The sequence below is a fragment of the Grammomys surdaster genome, unplaced genomic scaffold (genome assembly GCF_004785775.1).
Source record: "Grammomys surdaster isolate TR1022 unplaced genomic scaffold, NIH_TR_1.0 125934, whole genome shotgun sequence".
NCBI classification, from domain to species: domain Eukaryota; kingdom Metazoa; phylum Chordata; class Mammalia; order Rodentia; family Muridae; genus Grammomys; species Grammomys surdaster.
The window spans coordinates 841745-865971 of NW_021620757.1; the positions used below are offsets into that span (position 1 = coordinate 841745).

A 24227-nucleotide genomic window follows, 5' to 3' on the forward strand; every position below is an offset into this window, starting at 1 on the left:
ATTGGCATGAGGGTACGAGGTAGAACTCCCAACACAGAACACTAGGCTATATCTCCAGCCCTCAGTTTTCCTACTTATAAAGAAATAATTTTTCATTAGTTCAAAAATAATTACATTAAATATTATTTTTAATTTAAATATGCTGTTTTATAGAAAATATCATTTCACTTTTAAAAAAGTAAGATCTGAGGAGGGCATTCAAAAACTATATAAATACAATGAAAATTTAGGTTCAATATGAATGAAGTCTCTAGGTGCACTTGGATAGTCTCATATAAGAATTAAGATCACAAATTATGTTCAAAACTTTGCAGCCAATGATATCTAATGTTGGCATAGTAAGAACTCTGTTCACTAAAGAAGGCTGTTTCCTTTAAGTAAGTATATGTGTGAATATAGAATTAGAAGTGGAAGAGAGACATAGGGACATTTAAAGTCCTTTCCATGTTTACTTTTTGGCTCACGTAAGTTTGACAAAAAATATCCATTCCATAAGTTATCAATTTGAAGGAAACTATGAGTTTCAGTTTGAGTGAACTCCTCATCCTCAGCTAAGAGGCACTGTTTGGGACACTGTGAGGCCACTACTGCATGGACCTGACAGGGGTAGGTCACTAGGGCAGGCCTGTGAGGATGGAGCCCGTCTGCTCCTGTGGGTTTCCTGTCTTTGCTCTCTAGCCACAGGCCCACTGCCATGGTCTCCCTACATGAAACTCCTTCCCAGTTTGCAAGCATTTTGTCACAGCCACAGAAAGTAATACACAGAGTAATAAATAATATGCTGTAATTACAATAAATTAATTTTATAACATGAGAAGGATTTTAGACTTAAATATTGAAAAGAAAAATGTATCCTAAGCTTCTTCCTCAAACTTTTTGTTTTTGAGATGATTTGTGATGTTTCATACCAACAATCCAAAGCTTATCTACGAGAGGCATAAACACAAACCATAGAGACTTACACAGAGGAAGACTTAGAGAAACTGGGACTAACCTTCGACGCCGTCCTCCTGCTCATCATCGCCATCATCCAGTCCATCACTTTTCAAAAAAACAAGAGTAGTTGAAAAAAACAGGAGCTTAATTAGTAATGAATTAAAATCACTTCTCAGAAGGGTAGTAAGGAATGAAATGTTACAATACGACATATGACATTTAGAAAGGAGAAAATGGCAACCAAAAGGCAGCTTTGCTTCTCACATTATTTCATGTTAAAGTCTGAATTGCACATGACACCTACAGAAGCCCTACCTTAGCATGACATTTAAAGCCAAGCCACTTTAGGTGAAGGTGAAATACTCTAATCTGGTTTTAAGTAATATACTATCTGAATATCATAGAATGTCATGAATGATGAAATACTACTGCTTCTACTAATGCCATTTATTGTTTTAAAACAATTTTCCTATACTTTTATTATATATGAAATTAAACTACATAGGAAAACAAAACAAGACAAAATAGAAACAACAGAAATCCTGTAGGAAGCAAGCTCTTTTTAATGAAATCATTGGTAGAATGAAAAATAGCAAGCAGAGGAACCCATGCAAACAGTCACACATTTTGCAATTAGATGTCAGTCATGTTTTAGCTAGTTGAAAATTTCATTAGATGTAAATATATTGAGCAGAATCATGTCAAAATTCATGAGAAAAGCAGGTTGATACATACTGGCTCTCTTAAGAACAATGACATCATGCATTAGTGATGAAAGAGTCATCAGTGTTAAGTGTCTAAACTGGACCAACCTGTCTGATGTTGGAAAGGATAAATTGTCCTCATACAAATCTCCTTCTAAACCAAGACTGCTCCAGCTACTGCTGTTACCATTACTGCTGGAGGGAGAAAAGAACAGAGCTGAACTAGAAAATGAATAGTGCAGGTCACCTGTGTCTCCTTGGGACAACTTCTGTCCTAAAGCTGCCACAGTGGAGTGGAACACCCACAGAGGGGGTGAGAGACTGTCACTGCTAGTCCATAAAGGATAGCTGGCAGGGCTGGAGATGAGGGAGTCTTTTCATGGTCCTCAAAAAAAAAACATGGAATCATTCTAAACTTACATTTATTTTTAAAATCAAAATAACAAAACTGTTAGGATGGCAAATGACTTCATGATCTCTTGTGGCAAACCTTAACATATAACTTATCAAAAACAACCAAAAAGGCAATATATCTTCCTACTCCTCAGTTTGGAGAAAATTTAAAAAGGAAAAAGATCTAAGTTGAGGTCTTCTGAGATTTCTGAATAGTACAAAAAATGCTAAGGTGCAGGAGAAACTGTCTCAAACAGCCCTTGCCTTCCTATTTTTAAAGAGATCATTATGTCAATATGCCAGCTATCTTTATTTATGACATTACACACACTAAGCAGTTGGCAAATAGCACATATTTTCTTCAAAAGAAAGCTAGAATAAGCACGGCTTATTTAAGCAATACATTTGCATGGCTGGCTAGTCACCAAAGCCACACACAGTTTTAGCTTCTTATATTACCTAGCCAAAAGAAAAAGGCAGCTGTATCTACAACTACAGCAAGCATTGTTTGGGGGGGGGGAAGCAACCCTATTCAAAAACAAAATTGTAGGCTATTTTTCAGATTAAAATTTTCAACATGCAACTTAAAAATTCTAATCATTCCTAATTACTAAAATAATTAGTAAGCACATTAGTTTGCAGTGATGAGCAGTTTACTTCCCACTCTCTACCACTCAGTTATAACCTACCATCGATACAAACCTAGATTTTGCTTATTTAACATGAACTCACTTGCATCAGTAGGTGTTGTCAAGGTAACCAAAGTCATGATTACCTAAAGTTCTAAGTAGTTTCTAACCATTCCCAAATAAATTACTCATCCATTTTCACTTTAACAGTATCAAACTTTCACAAATTACAATGCATTAAAGTAAAATAAAGCCATTTTTCAACATATATTCAAATAAATATAGTTCTGTTATAAAACCATAAAGACAAGAAGTTTACCATCAGTCTGTCATTAGGCAAACTACAACACAGAAAATACAGTAGCACAGAATAGACAACTATAAACAAAAAAGAGAGAATTAATGATCAAACCCTATTTACTTTAAGAAAATGGTTTTATAAAGAATGAAAACCACAAAACTAGAATTCTTACCCATATCCTATTAGTAATTTTCAATCTAATTAGTAATAAAATCCATCATTTAAATTTTAAATGAACATGAGAAGTAACATATAAGTAACTAAAGAATAAAATGCAGAAATCTTTTTAACCTCCTCTGTTTCCTGTTTATTGAAGTGGTTCAGATTTGAAGTCAGTTGCTTATAGAATACCACCTATCTCTAAGTAATATGACTACCTCGAAGACTGTGCACTTCATCTAAACAGCACAGTTTCAAAATAGAAGGGGTGGTTGTGCATTATTTTATACCAGAACCACACAAGTAAACCGGGAAGTATGATCACCCTTGTGCTGGGAACCGAACTTAACTCTTGCACTTGCAGGGAAGTGCTCTATCTACCACTGAGCTAAGACTTCCCAACTCTAAAATGTTTTCTTTGGAGGGGTATATTTATCTGTTTGTTGAGGCATGGCCTTGATAAATTGCCCAGGCTAGACTTGAACTTTGTTAATACTCCTACCTCAGCCTCCAGAGGGTTATAGTCATAAAACATCACACTTGCCTCTAATATATAATTTCAAAAATATTTCAAGCTATTCAAAATATTTAAGAAAGTCACATACACAAGCCAGCTCTTTGTGATCAATTATATATACTTCCTAAACTCTTTTTAAAATCTAATTTTTAAAACTGCTGTTCTTTACTGAACTTCCTATTTAAAGTGAAAATTCAAAATGCTTACTGCCAACCTTGACCTCTGTACCTGAAAGAACAGCAGCCACAGCAATGCTCACCAAAAGATGCTTGTAAAGCTACCTCTCTCACATGTAGTCCAAACACCCTGAAACACTAAGGTGCTTTTCAAGTACATTCATGTTCAGGCCCCTGCCTGGCCTACTGAGTCAATCTCTGGAGGTAAGGCTCTAGAAACCTGTATTCAACAGGAAACTATCAGCCCAGGATGAGTCCCAAAACCTGTTTCCTGTATAAATCTTAAAACCACTGCAACATCACCAGTTCACTAGTGCATACTGACAGTGGATGAATGAAACCCACATCTTCTGACTAGACACTCTCAAGCCACATGTGCTCACTACCTGAGTTTACATAATTAATTTCTGAGCCTGAATGTATTTGCTCATATAATGTATAATTACTTTGGCCTCAGCGTGATTTGGTTTTGTTGAGGCTGTCACTTCAGCCTTGTTTCTGAATCATCCATACTAATAAACTGAACACTACATGAAGAATGAAGGCTAGAGCCTAGTAAAACACTCCCCCTTGCAACAACTCAGTTGACCCTCTCTAGTTACTGATCTTTCTACAAACCCTCTTAAGACCACTGGCTTCTCCCCAGTTTAACTGTCCTAGGCAGCAATGTCACTCTTGCTGAAGTCTTGGAAGCTTGCTTTTCTTAAAGAAAAAAAAATTAAGTGTTATTATAATATTCCAGATAGGGAAAATCATGATTTGTGATCTTGCCCTTTCCATTTTAAAGACTATTTTTTTTGCATCCAAATTGTAAAAAACATTGATGTTTCCCATAGCATAACAAATACAGTATCAAAAAACAGAAAGAAGGAAAGAAAGAAGGAAAGAAAGAAAAAAGAAGAAAAAAAGAAAAAGAGAAAGAAAGAAAAGAAAATGTGTAACTAAGTACAAAACAAACCCTCCTAGCCTTAGGCTAGGGTGTTATGCTCTAGCAGGCCGGAAGCCATCTCCTTTCCATATGCCACCTCATCCTCTCCTCCAACTTCCCACTGTCTTCCTTCCCTCTCCCAGCAAGGATATTTCAAGTATCTGGGTCAACAAGAGCCTCACAAGTTTCTTTCTACATATACTTCCTGATAGAGGTATGCTGAGAACTTCTCCCTCCCTAAGGTCCAACCACGGCTGTTACTTATTATCTCAATTGTCAGTTCATATGGACAAATACTTTATGGGAGTTCATAAGCAATCCATGAATGCCTTTAGCCAGAGGTGAGAATATAAGAAACTATACCATCGTGAAATATTTCAAAATGACTGTGGTGAACAAAGTTAACTAAGAAAATTTACATGTAAAGTAAACGTCTTCAAGTATACAAAACTATTTTATTACAAGTTCATGTGAAGTAAAGATTTCTGGTTTCTTTGGAGACTCAGTTGTGTCATATGATATTTTTCTGGAAACTGTTACAAGAGGATGTTTTGCTGAAAACAGACACATGGTGTTTTTCTGGAAGCTGCCTGGAAAAGGGGCATGTGCTGTTTTACTAGAGAAAGCACGTAACCTTTGGAAAGGGTATAACTCAACACACAATGGACTGCACCGTGGCATTGGTTCGCCTTGTCACACTTTGCTGGTCTTGGCTGATGATACTGTGGCATTAGTTCTTCTTGCCTTCTTACCTGATCATTGTTTGTCGTGACCTCATAGAGAGAAATGCATCAAAAAACTCCTGGTGGTGTTCTGGTGGCTTCTTACCATTTCTGTGGACTTGAGCTGATTGGCAGGGCCCATGGTTTCTTTTGGATTCAACTGCCATTGCTGATTTGTGAATGGTGTTTGTGAGTAGATGGAGCTACTGGTGCTGATTCATATGACTAAACTGCTGATGTCCTGACAATGAAGGCTGGAATCACTTCAAAGAACTATTTCTAAACATGTCCACATTCCCCTTTGTCCTATTAAACTTTCCTTTCCACTACCTCTGGTAGGTGGTGGGCTAGAAGGGAGGTTAAAGCATTTAATAACTCTTATTAAAAAGTAGGTTTTAAAAAATCTAAGCCTTTGTTCACTTTTCTCTCTCTAAAGCTGAAAGCTCATGGCAAATCTCTTGCTGACCATATTGGTGACCTCGGGCACCACCAAGACCAACAAAACTTTACCACAGATATGGGGAAGGACCCTCATACCTGTAAAGGGAATGCCCCAGACCCAGTTCCCTTATGGAGCCGAGGACTGATATGCCTGTCCAATACCACAGAAGGCACAGCTAACCGGCTACCACAAATATTAATGAAAAAAATAGATACTCTCACAAAGCCAGGCCCAACCATAAATACGATGAATAACAATTTACATCCAGGGAAGAGAAATCTCCCTGAGAATCCCCTTCTTTTTTCTTTCCAGGTAAAAATGAATCACCCGTGATGCCTGCTATTAGAAGTTCTAATCCAGATGGGCCAGAAGCCAGGATCCTCGCCCTTACCCTCACCCCCTACCTTTTCCCACCTGCACAAGGTTCCCTGAAGCTTGGCAACTGCAAGATCCTGCTTGGCAACTGCAGATAGACTCAAAGCAGTGTACCATATCATCTGAAGAATAGCAGGGAGACCATAACTCAAGCAGTGTACCATATCTTCTGAAGAATAGCAGGTTGCAGTCCTCCTCGCCCCCACGAATAACTAGGACCTGCCGGTCGGGTCAAGTGCACCCAGATATGGGGCTCGAGGCATGGACCCCTCTGGACGGACCCTCATTGAGAGGATGTGCGCACGACATCAAGATTGAGTGAGACAGAGATCGTTGCCGGCGACCTGCCATCCACGGAACCAAGTTGATGCTGCCATCAAGAAGACGGTTGAAGTTCATTACCATCAGCCAAAAATTGAAGAGGATCCAGAAGTGACTCCTCAGGAGACTGACACAGCTGCCAGCTCCCCTGCCTCCCCCTAAGGTCGACCGCTAGACTTCCACACCCTCCAGAAGGGTTCCTGGTATGCCTGGCTTTGTCCTCGCTTCTCTCGCTAGAGAGTTTGGCCTCTTGATCACCACAACAAAAATTGGCTTTTTCCTAAACCAAGGCCGCCCTTGATATGGCCGCTAACATTGGGGAGCCTTCCTTTATGACAATATTACACCCCAAACTGACAAATGGTTGGTAACTTGAACATTCACAAAGGGACTAGGATGGCTGTGAGTTAGCCCAATGACGGGATTATTGTAGGTCCACTTCCCAGGGGCCCACCCAATGCAGCCGAAAAGGAGTGTGTGGTGCTGGGAGTGGGTGCAGCCTACATGGCCTAAGACAGGGCTCTCACCCTCCTTTCACCCACATCGGAGTCCCTTGACGTTGCCCATCGTCGACAGCCTAAAGCCTTCGACCATCGATGTGACTCGTCTCACATCAGTGTTTTGGGGTTGTGAACTTGTCTAAGACCCCCCATAATTAGACATCCAAATTCAAAATTCACATAGTTGGGATTGATCATAAGATGCCTTCTCTAACTAAACAGAGAAGGGGGAGATGCCAGAAGCCAGGACCCTCGCCCTTACCCTCACCCCCTACCTTTCCCCACCTGCACAATGTCCTCTGAAGCTTGGCAACTGCAAGATCCTGCTTAGCAACTGCAGATAGACTCAAAGCAGTGTACCATATCATCTTAAGAATAGCAGGGAGACCATAACTCAAGCAGTGTACCATATCTTCTTTAGAACAGCAGGTAGATCATAATTCAAGGCAGAGTACCTTATAGACCATGACATGTTTCAAGGCACAGGCCAAGAAGATTTTGTACTTTTCCACCACCTTGCCCTTCTTACCCCCTCCCCTTGTAAAACATGCTATAAAAAAGCATTAAAAAAAAAAAGAAAAAAAAAAGATATAGACCAAAAAAATAAATAAATAAAAATAAATGCTTATGTAATAAAAAAAAAAAATCAAAAAAAAAAAATCTAAGCCTATACAATGTTTGTATTTTCAATCTAAGAAGCTACATAAATGCTCACTATTTTGTTCCTAGCAGAAGTCCTGTCCCTAAAGATACTATGTATTTCAGCTTATGTCAAGAAAACTACAGGGTTATAGCAATGCCTTTTACAGACACCTAACTGTCCTCCTCATTTTCTAATGAAGGTATGCTCTTTAAAGTGATAAATTATATTCGCAGAACATTCATGAAAGCTTAAAATGTAAATAAAATACACTACTGCAATATTTTTTCAGGTCAGCTGTCAGTATATCCAAAGAACATTAGCTCTGCTCCCTTACTGCATTTAACATGTGTCGAAACCGTTTAGAAGTCAGGGATGGCAATACAATCCACAAGCCTATAATCCAGATCCTGGAAAGTTGGGAGAAAAACTTAACTTCAAGACCAGATTGGGCTACACCAGAAGAGAGCCATCCTCTCAAGAAGAGTTAAAGTAAAATCAACAAAAAAGCCACATAAAATTGAATAAAATGAATAAAATGTTGGACGTATAAACAGATTTCCAAATCAAGAATTTTTAAATAATATAAATCCATTGCTCACTTTTCTTAAGTCTAGAGACCTTTATCACACAACTAACTACAAAATCAGAGTTACCTTTCACTGAGGTGATGGAAACTGCTGCTTTCATCTTGATGGTCATCCTCAAAACTTAAGTTGGACCAGCTACCCGTGCTGTCCTCACCAACACTGAGATTCATCTGTTGGCTGCCAAATGACTCAGTTGATTGAAAATCTTCTATTTCTTTTGAACTAAGAAAAGATCACATGGTAATAATTTTAAAAACAATTGAAACACCACAAACTGTGATAAAGAAATAAGATGATCAAGCTGACACTAAGGAATCACATTCCTGGTCACAATAACATCCTTAAACACTGCATCTGCAAATAATGAAGACTGAACACAAGCAAGGTAAAGATCACATCTGCTACCTGGATGATACCCTTGTGTATTTACATTCGGTTTAAAGCACTCCACACTTTCAACAGGACACTGAACAGGACAGTATACCTTATTATAAGTTCTAAGTGTATCATCTGCCCTACAAACATAGTACCTTCATTTGACTCTAAAAGAGCCTCTTTCTGGCTTTTAGTATAAGAAACGCAGTTTGAAATTCTAGCTTTGTCAAACAAGCTTATGTACAAACTAGACAAATCTCTTCAGAACATGAATCATAAACATCTTTCTTAGCAGGGAGTGATATTTCAGCATTTGGGAAATATTTCTGTGAGTCAAGACCAGCCTGGTCTACATAATACTAGGCTAGCCAAGGCTACATGGTAAGACCCTGTCTTAAAAAAAATTTTTTTAAACAAAGAGACATTCATATTTTTATGGCATAGTAAAAAAAGACCATTTAGAACAAGTAAACTAACTGTTCCATCTCTATAGAGTCAACGTAGTTCTAAACAGTGATGCTTAAGCATGAAGAGAAAAACCATTGGCTTCAGAACATCAATGTATGTATAAGCTGGTCCCTCACAATGTCCACTTCCTTACCTGCCATCCTCCGAGTCAAGTCACTCTACAGCAAAGCACACATGCCATCCTAGCTCTCTGCTGGGAACACAGGACCCTAGCTCTTGGAGAACACAGATTTTTCTTTTCCTTCCTTTCTTCCTTTCTTCCTTCCTTTCTTTCTTTCTTTCTTTCTTTCTTTCTTTCTTTTTTTTTTTTTTGCCTGTTTCAGTTTCTTTTATATCCCTGAAACCTTAAATAACCCTGAACTGCCCTTCCCATTTTTAAGACACTTCTCATTGTGCATTTAAGATCTAACAACTCAGTTAGGCTTGGTATTCCAAACACAGATATATTACATCACAACTTTATTTTATTTAACACGTTTTCCTGTAACCTACCACATTTTAAAGGAAATGATTCACAGGAGGAGGCTAGAATTGGGTTTGTAATGACTGCTAGGTAACTGGACTCATGGTAACTGAAAATAAAGTCTAGATCCACTATTGTTCTAAAATTCCACTATATATGCTTTCCTATTTGATATTCATATGGCTCCCTGGTGAGTGTCATGGGTTTGTAACGTCCTATTATATATTCTACCATTAATCAAACATTTCTGAGAAAAGGAACATTAGTGAAACAATTCAGTTAACACCTTAGTGAATAATCTATTTGAATCAATCATTCTTCAACCTTAAATCGTTTTAACTTTATAAAATGTGAGGCAGAACTACATACAACCAAGTGGACTTTGCAGTACATACAGAAGCTTGGCACAACTGCTTAAAAGAGACAGGAACAGAAGTACTAAGAGAGTCTGCAAATAACAGCCTGGATAAAAGCAAGCTTAAAGTAGAACCCAGGGTACATTACAGGCCAGGTCTAAGGAAAAAAAACAAACAGTCTGAAGAATGAATAGCAAAGTTATTTGCTGAGTCCTGGGAGTAAGGGTTTAGGAATGACCATCGAGTTTCCTCCTCTGGAGCTGCTATGATAGACAAGGAAGAATAAGAACAGTCCAAAGCCATGTGTAGAAAGTTGTCTCAACCACAGAAACAGACAATAATCTCAGAGTAGTAAATGCACCAATCTAAACGCTTGAATAAAATTCACCAGTTTCTTTTATTCTATTTACCTGCTTCTTAGTTCTGTTATTTGATGTTAATGTGTTTTCTCTCATCTTCCAGCCCTATAAATGAATAATTTCTCTCAAAAGGAACTGGGAAACAAAAATTTCACATGAAAACTATGCACAGGATATGAAACCACATACAAATGCAACAGAGAAGTTTTTTGTTAAGATGAAAATAAGTAGACTTTTTATGAACAGAGCCTAAAATATACAGGGCAAAGTTAACTTTTCATTCTAATACAAGACTCCACGGAAAATCTGAAACCTACCTGCTAACAGCATGCCCGGCATTTGTCATAGCTGTTGTCATGATATCTGTGGTAAGGCTCTCAGCAAAGCTAATGCCATCTTGTCCGATTCCACTATCGGCTGCCAAACTTGTATTGCTCAGCTCTCTCTCTGCTTTCTCAATAGCTTCAGCAACTATCTTCTCTGCAAGCACTGCCCTTTTATCAAGATTAACATGAATTTGGGGTACATCAAGATGAAAAATTCTTGATTTCTGACGGATGCTACTAAGTTTTGAATGTGAACTTGGCTTAGCACTAGCACACAGACTCTGCTTTGAAAAGAGTTGAGCAGAATTTCTGGTGCAACCATGGAATTCCTTAAGGTCACAGTATCTGCAAGCTTCATTTATAAGTGGTGACAATTTCTCTGCATAAGTAATCCTATCTGCTGATGTTGTGGTCTCTGAATTATGGAAAACTGTGGGTCCTAAACTTAGCTCTAAAGTGTCATCCACTATTTTTTTAGCATACTGTTCTACAGTTTGAGCATTCTCTCCACAACTATGTCCACTTAAACTGCCTGTATTCTGGCAAAATCCATGGTTTTGCAAAGGTTGACAAGACTTTGAAAATTCTGGTCCAGTAACACTCTCACTGCTGTAAACACATTCAGATTTTTCAAAAAGACAACCATCTCCTGAAGATTTTGGCAAGTCAACTTTAGGTGCTCTCAGCTGTTTCTTTACATCTCTTGTTATGCTGCTAGCAAGAGAGGCTGAAAAACTGTACAGTTCAGAAAGTTCATTTCTACATGGATCCTGTGTCCTCTCATATGTCTGGTATTTGCAAAGATGGCCGCCATTTCTTTGTCTCTGTTTATCTACTTCTTGGTGATGCTCTTTACTTGAGAACACCAACAGTTCCTTGTTTGTTTTCACATGAGAGCTGCGCAGAGGGAAAAGTTTCGAACCACACTTCATTTTTACTGTCTTAGCTGCTTCTTGCACTCCTGACTTGACAGACCGGTAGGCCAGTCTACTGGCATACTGATCCATGATAAGCTCACCATTGCCTCCTTCCTGTTTCAGCACTTGAATAACATGTCCTGCATACTCATCAGTCACACTTTCCCAACTGGGATACTTGTATGTCAGACCTGGCATGCAACCTGGTAATGAGAGAACACATGTATCTACTTCTCTTGGATGTTTATCCTCCACATCCAGCTTCTCTTCTGCTTTACCTCGGTCACCTTCAACATGACAAATGTTCCTCTCATGCCTGAAAAGCATACAACTTCTAGCGTTTGCAATTTTCTCGGCTTCTGCAATGACATCAGCTGCCATATCACTTGCAAAAATGCATGTCTGCATATTTTCATCTGAACGACTTAAAGCAGGAAGCAAGCTTCTTTGACTCGGCACATTTAAGTAAGGGTTTTGAACCTTGAATTCTTGAGTGATTTCATGATCTAAGTGGGAGGATGCCACTTCAGTTGCAAGAGAAATGATGTGTGTAGCTAATGCTTCTGCAAACTGAACTTTTTTCCCCAAATATTCTGACTTTACATCCATTTCTGGGAGTTCTTCACCTTCACTGCTCTCAACTTCTTCTGAAAGAGAGCGCATGAGTTTCAACATAAACTCTTCCTTTTCTATAGTAGTTTGTTCATTCTCAGACAAACTACCAACAGATGAGTTGTGAGGTGTTGAAGGTGGTGTCGCAGGTGCAAATTCTTTGGCTAACTCCCCCTTGAGTTGTTTGGTTAATTTCTTGATGTCCCATTCAGAACTAGTCTGGGATGGTACTAAAGGAGTTGATGGGGGAGTATCAGGTATTACATTTCTGTCTCTGATTTTCTGCTTATCTTCCACATGCAAACTATCTACACAGGTAAGCACTGCAGATGACAAAGTCTGTGAGTGACGGAAAGAGCTTTCCTGTCCAAAAGACAAGGGTTCAAGTGCAGTATTATTCAAATTATTCCTTGTCACTGCTTTGTCCTTCACAACTTCCTTCAAGTCAGATTTCTGACTTGTCATCATTGAACAAGGCAGTGTCTCTAAAGAAAATCCAAACCCCATAGTCTCTTTGCATTCTGGAACACAACACTTCCCGACCAAGAGTGAATGGTGAGCTGAGTTATCTGTAAAGTCAAGGAATTTGGGAGTTTCCCCCAAGGTCAACTGTGATTCTTCTCCAAGAACAAGCACATGTTCCTTGCTAACTGGTTTTTTATCTGTATTTGGAACCGTTGACTTGCTTTTATCCAGGGAATGTTTAATAATAGACTTTGATAACTGCTCGGCAAACACGTCCTTACTGCTAGCTTTGTTCTGCTGTGGTGCTGCTTGGTCACAAAGGGAAAGAGAACAGGCTTTTCCCTTTATTGCTTTAGTTAAATAATCTGCATTTGAATCAAGAGCTTTTGTAGCTTTGAAAGATGCCATGGACTCTAAGGTTTCATTTACTATTGTATGTACCATTGCTGCAGAAAAGTTGCTAATAATCACAGAGCCACTCATTAATTTTGAAGGACTCTGCATGTCGGTATCACCATTAGTTGGTCTGAAGTCATTCTGGTTGCATGAATTGAGTTCTGAAGGTAGACAGGTATTTCTGAGACAATCCACTTCATCTCCATTGCTTTCTTGGGTTGAACCACCATTTGCTTTATCATGCTCAGATGATGAAAGAGGCTTGGATTGATACAAAGCAGATGACATATGATATGGGAGAAGGGCACTACCTGCCAAGGGCACTGGTATGGAAGTGACAATCCCAGAGGTACAAAACAAAGCCTGCTGTACTGTGTATTCCTTCTTAGGCTCCTGCATTGGTTTTGTCATCGTAACTGCTTGACTGCTAAAGGATGAGGAAAATGTAAAGGTCTGCGTAGGAGACACTCCACTTTCTGCACTCACGTACTTGACATGACCCATGGAAACATTAACTGCTGCCTTTGTGGTAAAGGCCACGTCAGTCTGTGACAGCTCTATGAATGCTTCTTGTATTACAGATTCAGACAAATCTTTGGCATACGACTTCACAACTTTGTCTTCAAAGTCAAATGACTGACACTGTGAAGATGCAGGTGTTTGAGGACATGAAAACTGACACACTTCCATGATACCTTCAAAAACAAGCTCTTCAGCAAGGTCCGCAGCAAATCTAGCAACTGTGTTTGTAAACATCTGCTTTTTCACATACTGTAAGTCTTTCAAGGCATTTGATAAGGCTTCACTCACCAAAAGACTGGCCAAGCTACCAATGGCTCGTTCTTTCAGTGAAAATGCACACTGCCTTCTAAGTTCATTAAATGCGATCTGAAATACAGATGATGTCAATTTGACAGCTAAGTGGCACAATGCATTGGTACATGAAGAAACTCCTTTCTGTAAGTCTTTAAACGCACTGCCAAAACTTTTTCCCACAAGATCTGCTGCAAATTTCTGAACACTATCTGTAATCAATGAAGATTTTTTACATTTACTTTTCTGATCAGAGTCTCCATGTTTAAAAGTTACAGTATTATTTCTTCCTCTTTTAATACTTTTAATATCTGATATTGTGTTTGCTTGTTGAGTATGAAAAACTGAGCCTAGTACTTCACATGAAAGACTATCTGCATAATCTTCATAAGTGCAGTAATTTTCATGACTCCTATTTTCACTAGTGTCTATTTGGCAACAACATTCAGCAGGAGTACAGCTTCCAGGAGGACTAAAAGCAGAGGTTCGAATAGGGCTAAACAAACCACTGTCCTCTGATGCCATCACTGGACGAGGGGAATCTGGAGTATCACACAGGTGACCATATGGAGACTCAGGCTTGCGCGGAGTTGGCTTTCTAACATTAGCTGGAAGAGCTGGGCGCTCAAACTTGAATTTCTGAGGATTCATACAAGATTTTTCATATTTGTGCCCCATCTTCTGTGATGACTTCCCTATGATAGGATCTTCCATTAACAGGTAAGTCTCCAAAGTTTGCTCTAGTTCATCAAACTGATCAAAGCTATCAAAAAACTCACTCACTTCTGAGTCTGAATCCTCTACATCATCTTTTGTCACAGGGATTTCAGGCAGCTCAAGTTTCGCTTTTAAACTTTTCTGATATCCCTCTTCATCCAAAAAAATCACAGGACTTGGGCTTGAGCACTCAGACTCTGAGGAGTGGACAGGAGAAGAAGGGAAGGATGTCTCCTGTGTGTCCTTGCCTTTATCTGAGGCACTGGATGACCTGTAGAGACTCCTTTGGGTCCAGGGCTCTGAAATTGATGTTGTAACCGATGTTTTCACAGAAGGAGCTTCTTTGTGTCCCAGAACATTTACTGAAGGTGAGGGCTTAGCCAGTGACTTCTGTGATCCGTAACTAACCAGCACTTTAAAATCATGGCTTTCTAAATGGTGACCTGAAGTAGTCTGAGAGGCAGCATCACATCGGCTCCTTAGTGTAGCAATATTTATTTCTATAGGAAAAAATAAAATTCTTACATTAATCTAGAAAAATTGTTTTAAAACACTGACATTAAGCACAAAATGTTTAGATCATAAATGCTTTCTATATGCTATTTAACAGAAAGTTCATCCCCAGTAACACTTGGGAGCAAGCATACCTTTTAATAAAATAATCTCATTTTGCCCTATGCCTTCAGACACATGCCTATGTGAAACTCAGCTCCTTGTCATCTGTTAGAAAAACTACTAGTGTCTACCAGCTAACCATTTTGACATTTGAACACAGCAAAATGCTAGATACTAGGTTATGAGGTAATCAAAGCTTGAACAATATAACCATAACAATGACCTTAAATATCACAGGAAGATTCATTCCTTTAATAAAAAACTACTAAAATGTTTAAACAAGGTCAAATTTCAAAATAAATTTCAATTGTTAAGTCTCCTTAAAACTTCAAAACCAAACTTTTAACTTCAATCTATTTTTAGGAAACGTCTAGTAAAAGGCACACACCATCATTATATAGCTTTGCATTCTCTTCCTCCTCTAACTGCTCAAAAGCAGTGACAAAGTCATCCTCTATGGAAGACACAGACTGGTTCGTATCATCATCATCTTCATCAGTGGTCTCAAGGTGGTGCTTCTGATTCAAGTGTGTGTCCAGGGTGTGTCTTATGCCAGCAGCATATTTACTTAGGAGACTAAAGATAAAATCAATTCTGAGTCCTGGTAGTGTAGGTGACACTCTCATGACACAAAGCATTCCCGAATGATGACTCTTGGGAGAGATGAAAAATGATAAAAATCAGTTTTAATTTTAAATATAAAACATCTTCTGGAAGTGAAGCCTAAAAATAAACCTCAAGGGGGGAAGGGGGAGACAAGAAATGCATGCATCCTGAAAGGTTCCTTCATTCTGTAATATTTAATGATTTTAAGTATTTAATTTCCTGAAGTTATCTAAAGAAATATGTTTACTTTTATTTAAATCTCACTTTAATATTTTTACCTTCCAATCTTTTTTTCTCTCATGTATTTAAATTCTCCCCAATCTCTCTCCTTAAATATTATAGAAGCTACTATCGCTTGTCTCTTGGGCAATTATTTTTTCTATTACTGTATGTTTGTAATATGTCCTCTTTAATATTTACCAATCTCACTCACTACACTATGAATGGGCAGAAATTAGAATCTAGTTTACTTGTTATTCCACTTTCCTATAGCTCCCAACATGTCACCTTCCCTTCCACCACACAAGAACTGGCCTTGTTTTTTAACTTGCATTTCTCCAGTATTAAAACTTAAAATCATAGTTACAGCTTTGATTAAGAACATGAGCCATTAGTTTTCCCTATACACAATGCATTTTAAATGCAGACACTGATAAGTGATTTGTTTTTACAAAGAAGAAACCAAATATAACAGCTAATCATCCTTTATGCCCCAGCAAATAAAGCAAGTGTTTAGACTGAACAACACAATCCAGGAAACAAGGCACAGCTCTAGTCACTGGACCTCACAAAGAACAAAGCAGTATCCCATAGCTGGAGTAAGTTCCCCAAATTGTAAACCTACTCACACAGCTGTAAATGTCTTACTTCCTAAAATGCAAAAATAACTAGTGATGAACTAAAGACTGTCTTATGAAAACAACATTTTACATAGAAGATCTCTAATCAGAAAGCTAACTGGAAGTCCATTTCCTATAACATTCAGCTTGCAATATGTACAAATGTGGGATGGCCATAAAGCAGGAGCAGTCCCTACAGTTATAAAGAAATATGAACAGAAACATTTCACTAAAAGCTTGCATACCACTGACAGAACTTCACTGGCAGGAATTTACTTTATAAGCCATAATCAAAATTATTTTATACTTCAAGGCTGGCAATGCTTTGTGAGTTAGACTTTTCATATATACTATTTCCTTGAGACTACATTAAAATAAGGAAAGCTCCAATCACTTACTACTACTGAGCAAATATAGTAAAAACCTGCCCTGAAAAAAGCAGATTAAAAATGATCCATCAGTTACCTGATTTAGAGGACTACTGCTTACATCGGACGATTTATTGGTATCCTTCATACAAATGACTTCATTTTCACTTAGACTGCAGAAGTGAAGCGAATTCAGAAGATCTGGAAGTTCCAGTGAAATTGCAGCTAGATCCTAATTTTAAATAACAGTGACAGTAATGAACAATGCTACAGAGTAACACTGTCAAGGTTTCTACAATGTTGTCTGTATCCAAAACTCAGTGTACTGGTCAACAAATTGTCTGCTTTGTAACAGCTCACATACATACACGGTTTATCTACAGAGTCATTTTTTAACTCACAAATAAAGCAAAGGTTACTCAGTAATGCTTTTACAGCCTTTCGAGCATTTTGCTACTGACTTATCTCATCAATCTTAACAGGACACCTCACACATCTATGATGATCCGTATTTAAATGTTTTTAGCAGTTATCACCTTGAGGTCCCCTGGTTTGATTCTGAAGTTTTTCATATAGAATTCTTAGCTACTGAACACCCTTCTTCAGAGATTGAGTTTTATCTCTTTAAAATATAAGTTCATTTTTTCCGAAGGTATTGGAGTAAGCCTTCAAAGAGTTTGTGCAGGTTAAAGGAGCTTTCTTTTTTGTTAGCTTTCTTTTCTTTTCTATTTTTAAATATTTTTTCCAGCTCAAGGTTCCCTCCAGTCTTTGCCTGGCAGAGAGTAGAGGTTTCATACAGGTGGTCCTGTCTACAGTCCTGTCTAGAGCCCAAGGAGGTATGCTGTTTGTTTTGTTTTTGAAATAGTGTCCCTCTATAGGTGAAGCTAGCCTGGAACTATGCAGCCCAAGCTGGACTCTAACTCACAGTGACACTCCTGCAATCAGTCTTGCAAGTCCAGTTCAATATTTGTGTGTTGTTCTAGAGAGTATGCCCTCTCTGTTCCTGTTGTCCAGGCTATTTCGTTCGGCCAGTTTTCTAGCAGCAGCACAAGGAAAACTTACCTGCAGTGATTTGTGCAAATGTTAGGCATTCCTTCATTGTTCCAAACCTCAAATATCAGTTCCCCTATAAATGTCTAAATGAATTGGGCTATAAATTTGTGTATAAATTTATAAATACGTAAAAACTGAGACCCTTTAAAAATCTGACCTTTTATATTTAATTCTACTTCACTAAATATACAAGAACTTAACTACTAAAATCAAAATATACAAATGTTACATGCAATATAATGAGCATAATCAAATAAATGGCCTGTGGTTTAAAGATTTCAGATAAATGATTTTAACAGTGAAATCTAAATCTGCTTTCCTTAGCAAGAATTATCAACAAAAGCTATTCAAGGTAACACACAGTTGTTATCCCAGCACTTGGGAGGTGGAGGCAGCAGGTTTTCTAAAAGTTTAAGGCCACAGCAAGGATATCTGAGAAGACTTGTCTCGCAAATAACAACAAAGGAATCCTTAGTAAAAAAAAAAATGCTGCAATTGAAGATTTACAGACCACACTCAAATGTTATCTTTATTTTGGGGGCTTGTAGGGACAGAGACTCACTATGTAGCCCTAGTTGGCCTGGAACACACTGTACAGACCAGCCACTGGTCCTGAACTCAAGTTCAGCCTGCCTTTGCCTCATGAGTGCTGGAATTAAAGGCTTGCACCATAATGCCTGGCTTCAAATGGCATCTTTTAGCTTTAAAAGATATCTGAAGATTAGTGTAAAATTTGAGCACTAAAGTAAAATTTTCGGTCTCCAAAATGTAAGTAGTCCTCCCCCCCCACCCCCAGTCTTTGCCAATTCAAACATTGACCCCACCTGCATATGAGCTGCATCTGCTTCTTCATTAAAGCCCAGGAATGTGACCTGAATGAAAAAAAAAAATCTCCATTAGCTTACTGTGTTTAAAGTCCTGGGTCAGAATATGGACAAGGCACAGTAAGCGCGGCACTAAACACTGGGCAGGCAGTGCTCCCAATGCCCAAGGTTTCTGCTACACTGTAGCTCTGAACCTCACCATCCATCTTTCCCTCTCCCTTCTCATCCCCATTGTCACTGCCATGCACTCTTACGTCCGCCACCACTGGACTTGTCCACTGCCATGCCACTTACCTACTTCCCATGGTGTTAATGGATGCCTTCAGCTGCCCTCATTTCATTCAAACTCATGAGACCCCTTCTACATCTAGCACATACCCTGTGTATGACTGCTTAGGGTTCCTGCAGCGGGGTCCCCTTGATACGAAGCTCTTCCTCAGACACTTCTAGACCTGGCTTCTCTTCATTCTGCAAGTTCCTATAAGTTCCAGTAGCCTTCTCAGAGAGATCTTCCCTGTGTAGATCCCCCAGGCTTCCTCCTCACTAGATATGATTCTACCAGTATTCCTTTCAACACTCTTATAGATATACTACTCTCTACACAAGTGACTATGCATCAAAACTCAAGTATCTATGGCATCTTTAATAGCATGAGGAAATATATTAGTAAAAAGAACAAGTTATAAAAGATGTGTTATGCACATAATTTTTCCTTATTATTAAAAACAAATACATGAAAAATAATATTGAAAGGCAATACACTGAAATATTTAGCAGTGACTAACTGTAAAGTTTCCTGTGACCTTATTTTCCTCTACTTCTGCCCTACGTGCTCTTTTTCCTAATTCACTGGATAAACAATATACTCTTTCTTTTTAAAATTTTCAGTATACTCTCATTTTCCTGCATAGAATATAGCCTGAAAAGTTATTTTTTAGATTTATATTTATGTCCTTGTCATCATGTTAGCCCCTTAAAATTGTGGGGGGGAGTAAATGATCTACCAACTAAGTGTTGTGTTTAGAAATACAAAATATTTAAATAACAGCAACTAAAGTACTGGAGAGAAACTGGATAGTTAAAATATAAGATTACATTAAATATACTTTGATTCCTTTCTGATGACTAAGAAGCTAGTCAGAATCTAAGATTACCCTAGCACTTTATTAATTATGGGTACTAATCCAGTAGAGTGTTAGGTACCCTCTAGGCATCTAGTAAACTGCTATCTAGAAGAAGCCTGTCTCCTCATAACATTTCCAGGCCAATATAGCACTCCTCCCTAAAACATAGGTACTAATTTCTTTCCTTTTATCAAACAGATATTTAGTTCATAGATTTTATACAATCACATAAAGGCATGTATTTACGTATTAAGTAAGAGAAGTAAAATGGTCTAGAGAAACGGAGGTTAACAGAACAAAAAAGATATAAAAGAGAAGGTGGAGAGTTAAGGTACAGGGGAACAGATTTGAAATTATATATACATATACATATGAGAGGCATGCTCCTTTTTCTAGGAAAAGAATTTTTTCAGGTAAACACATACACACACACACACACACACACACACACATACACACACACGAAACTGAAAATAACAACAAAAAATTGTCAGCCAAGCTGCAGCAACACTTTTCATATGCTCGGATACTTGATTTAAAATGAACCAGTACACTGGAAAGAAAAACAAAACAAAACTTAGATATTTGAGATATGTATACCCTAAAATGGGACAGAAATTTCTCCTATCCTTTCAAGTTTCCTTGCTGAAGACAAAAGAGAAAATACAATGACCTTGGGTCCTGGAGGTACCAAGGGAGCCTGCTCCTTCTGGTGATATGGAAGATCTCATGGAACAGGCTGGAAGGACAGGCATGAGGACATGCCTCCCACCCCCAAGTAAGATATCAAGGTTTATTAGAAACCAAGCTTCAAAAAGGACAGATCTAGATCTGAGAACCAATTTTAAGCTGTGAAGACCTAATAGTAAACTTGGGGCTTTGCACATGCTCAGTAATGACCCACTCTTAAGCTATACTCTCAGCCCTCAATACTAGATTCTAATTTGTAATATGAATGTCATGATGGACTACAGATGCTGTTAAAAAAAATCACGCCTTTTAATAACAATGAATACAAACAAAGATGAAAAAAATTGCTATTGTAGAGAAATAGGTAAGCATGATATGTATGTAAAATACACACACACACACACCATTTCCAAGTGGTATCTTAATTCCAAAGATGAACTGACCACTTTATATTTTAAATCAAAGCACTGAGACAGTCAAGAAAAAGATTTTAAAAAGTGACACGAAATAAGTGTATTTTTTCATTTTAGAATAAAAGAAACAGTATTAAAGTAGCAGCCACTGAATAAGCCCTACCTGCCCAGTGAGAGGCCAGTAACACCTGTGCACTTATAAACAGGTGTTATAAATTGGTCAATGATGTTAGCTACTATTTAAAACAGATACTTCTTTTCAAATAACATATTTATTAATTATTTAAGAATTTCACACAATGTATTTTGAGCATATTCACCTTCCCTATTCCCCCAATTCCCTCCATATTCCCCCATATTCCTCCCTATCCCCTCCCTATCCCTCCATATTCCCCCAATCCCACACCTACATAACATGGTACTGTCATAAAAAAAATCAGGTCCAATTGCGTTGCCCAAATATGCCCCATTATGAGGCCTGCCTTGGAACACTGTCAACCTACAAGATCATACCCTCAAAATAACCCAACTATTTCCAAACTATTAGTATTATGTACAGCTTTTAAAAACAGACTGCAGTTATACAAAGACCATGAAAACATATTGTGTACAATTGCAAAAGGGTTCACAAAGTCGTATGGCAAACCTCAGTTAACTGGGCATGCTCATCCTGGTTTAAACACTCTCCTCCTGATACACTGCATAACTCCTTCTCACTCTGCAATAAAGACTTTACAGACTGGAACACATCTTCACTGAAGCTCTGGAATAAATAAACAAAATAATTTAATTCTAAGACAGGCAAGAAAACTTGCAGATATTTGAGTTTCACACTCATTCTCCAATAGTTTTTATATTATTTGTTAAGCTCAATTTGTTAAGCCCATATAGACCTATGCTCCAGATTTACTTACACTTACCTTCACACCAGTGGCTCTCAACCTTCTTAACGCTGCAATCCTTTACTACAGCTCCTCATGTTGTAGTGACACCCAACCATAAAATTATTTCATTGCTACTTCATAACTGTAATTTTGCTACTATTATAAATCATAATGTAAATATCTGATATGTAGGATAACTCAGATGTGACCCCCAAAGGGGGTCAAGAGGGAACAGGTTGAAAATCACTGCCTTACACTAAAATTAGCAAACTGCATATGTTACTTCTGAGTCACTAGCAGGACAGAAACAACTCTTATACTGAGTGAAATGGTGTAGCTAGAAAAGGGTATATCAGCACCAACTATTCTTCTCTTAAGAGACAGAGAAAAAATAACTAAACATAAGACTTCTCAGTGGTCTTAAAGCAGCTATATGACAAAAATAAGGTAAAAGACTCCAAGTCTGAGAAAGAAAGTTGTCAAAAATGCCAAGCACACAGAGGAGACAATGAATATTACAGTCAGACAGAAAGGCAATACTAACATCCCACTAACTTCAATATTCCTCTTCTGATACGTGGCCTGCTCTTCCCGCCTGTGGGAATGCCTTATCACCATCTTGCCCTATAGAAACCCTATCCACACTAAGGCTGAAGATGATTTTCCCACCCTTCAGTCTAATTTTCTCCTTTACTGTTTGCAGATTAAGGTCACTTGATCTGTATTATAACATATTATGATTATAATATTCATATATATATATCTTTTCTACCCACTGAACTGTATCATGAAAACTATATTCTATCCACTTCATCTCCTCACATTTTATATGATGTCAATAAACAGCTGCTAACTACAAAAAGTTCTTCTAACTCGAATCTGTAACCTAAGAGACAATATTAAGGAATTTAAAAAAAAAGGTATGTAATGTTAAATTTCAATCTCACCTATCAAGATGCGTTCATATTTCTTTAAATATATATGCTACCTTTTCTAATGCAGGGTCTTAGAAACAATAACCCTCAATGAGCAGATCCCATACCCAGATTGTGGTTTCTAAGCACCAACCAGCAATTAAAAGAACCAGAGCTCCTCAGAAAAATGTCTGGTTCTAGATCCTGGACAGAGAGAACATACAAAAGAAGCTATACCATCTAACTGTGCCAAAATGCAGATAAGTGCTCAAAGACTAATTGGGCAATGTCAAAAGAATACAGAAGTCACTGGAATCCCCACTGGCTACATCTGGAACAACCAGGACACCAAAAAGAACAGAAACGGTAATGCACCATATCTCCTGAATTCAGTCATAGTGTATGTTTCTTTACCTATGATTGCTGGATGACAAATATGGACAAACTGAAAATCCTCTTTATAACACTGAACATACTGACTTGGAAAGAATTACTAATATATCCTAAATCTATGGGAGACAGGCTACTCATGTTTCTCAAACTATCACCACATAGCTTACTTACTAAGCATTTAATCAAAGCCACTCTGCATTTATATTGGAAACAGCAGATGTTACAATCCTGACCACTTCCTCAAGAACACTGGCAATATTATCTCCTGACCTGACAGGAAAGGAATGAAGACAAGGAAACCTCTGAGATGTTCCTGACATACAGAAGTACAGTGAAAACTAACATGGTATGTTCTACAGGAGAACTAGCTCAGATTTTTCCAAAGATACAGTATCATGAAAATAGAATCTAGACTACTGGAATGGTCTAGAATGGAGTAATCAAAATACTCAATGCAGTATTGTAACAAATCTTGAGTAGACTCTATATAAGAAACAAGAAAAAGTTACAAGGTTTACAAGAACAAGTTTGAGACAAATTGGGGGGAATTATCAGATTACATATCAGATGAAGTTACAAATAGTGGTTTCTTAGAAGTGGTAGTGACAGCACACACACACACAATCATAAAGGGAACGGAGATGTGAACAGAGAAGAGGATGGGTGTAAAAAGGTGTCAACAGAAGGTAGAAAATACATGAGCTGCTCATTGTTCTGAGTTTTTTCCCAACTTCAGTAGACTTTAAAACATTGATATTGCCGGGCGGTGGTGGCGCACGCCTTTAATCCCAGCACTTGGGAGGCAGAGGCAGGCGGATTTCTGAGTTCAAGGCCAGCTTGGTCTTCAGAGTGAGTTCCAGGACAGCCAGGGCTACACAGAGAAACCCTGTCTCGAAAAACCAAA

The 24227-nt window shown here is 38.1% G+C and overlaps 1 protein-coding gene across 6 annotated transcripts in view; it reads right to left on the bottom strand.

Annotated features, from left to right (window-relative positions):
- Window positions 1–24227, bottom strand: part of Akap11 (A-kinase anchoring protein 11) — a 30118-nt gene that overhangs the window by 3703 nt on the left and 2188 nt on the right. For 2 of the 6 annotated variants that reach the window (XM_028752698.1, XM_028752701.1), the window contains exons 3-10: window positions 21779–21895; window positions 18906–18953; window positions 17126–17260; window positions 15604–15868; window positions 10672–15100; window positions 8400–8555; window positions 1749–1835; window positions 995–1041 (exon numbers count right to left, since the gene is read on the bottom strand). In XM_028752698.1, the coding sequence (XP_028608531.1) occupies window positions 995–1041; window positions 1749–1835; window positions 8400–8555; window positions 10672–15100; window positions 15604–15868; window positions 17126–17260; window positions 18906–18953; window positions 21779–21895 (5284 nt within the window). Of the gene's footprint in view, window positions 1–994; window positions 1042–1748; window positions 1836–1887; window positions 2026–8399; window positions 8556–10671; window positions 15101–15603; window positions 15869–17125; window positions 17261–18905; window positions 18954–21778; window positions 21896–24227 lie in introns of all 6 variants that reach the window. The other 4 variants (XM_028752700.1, XM_028752702.1, XR_003709407.1 and 1 more) reach the window with 3 other exon arrangements.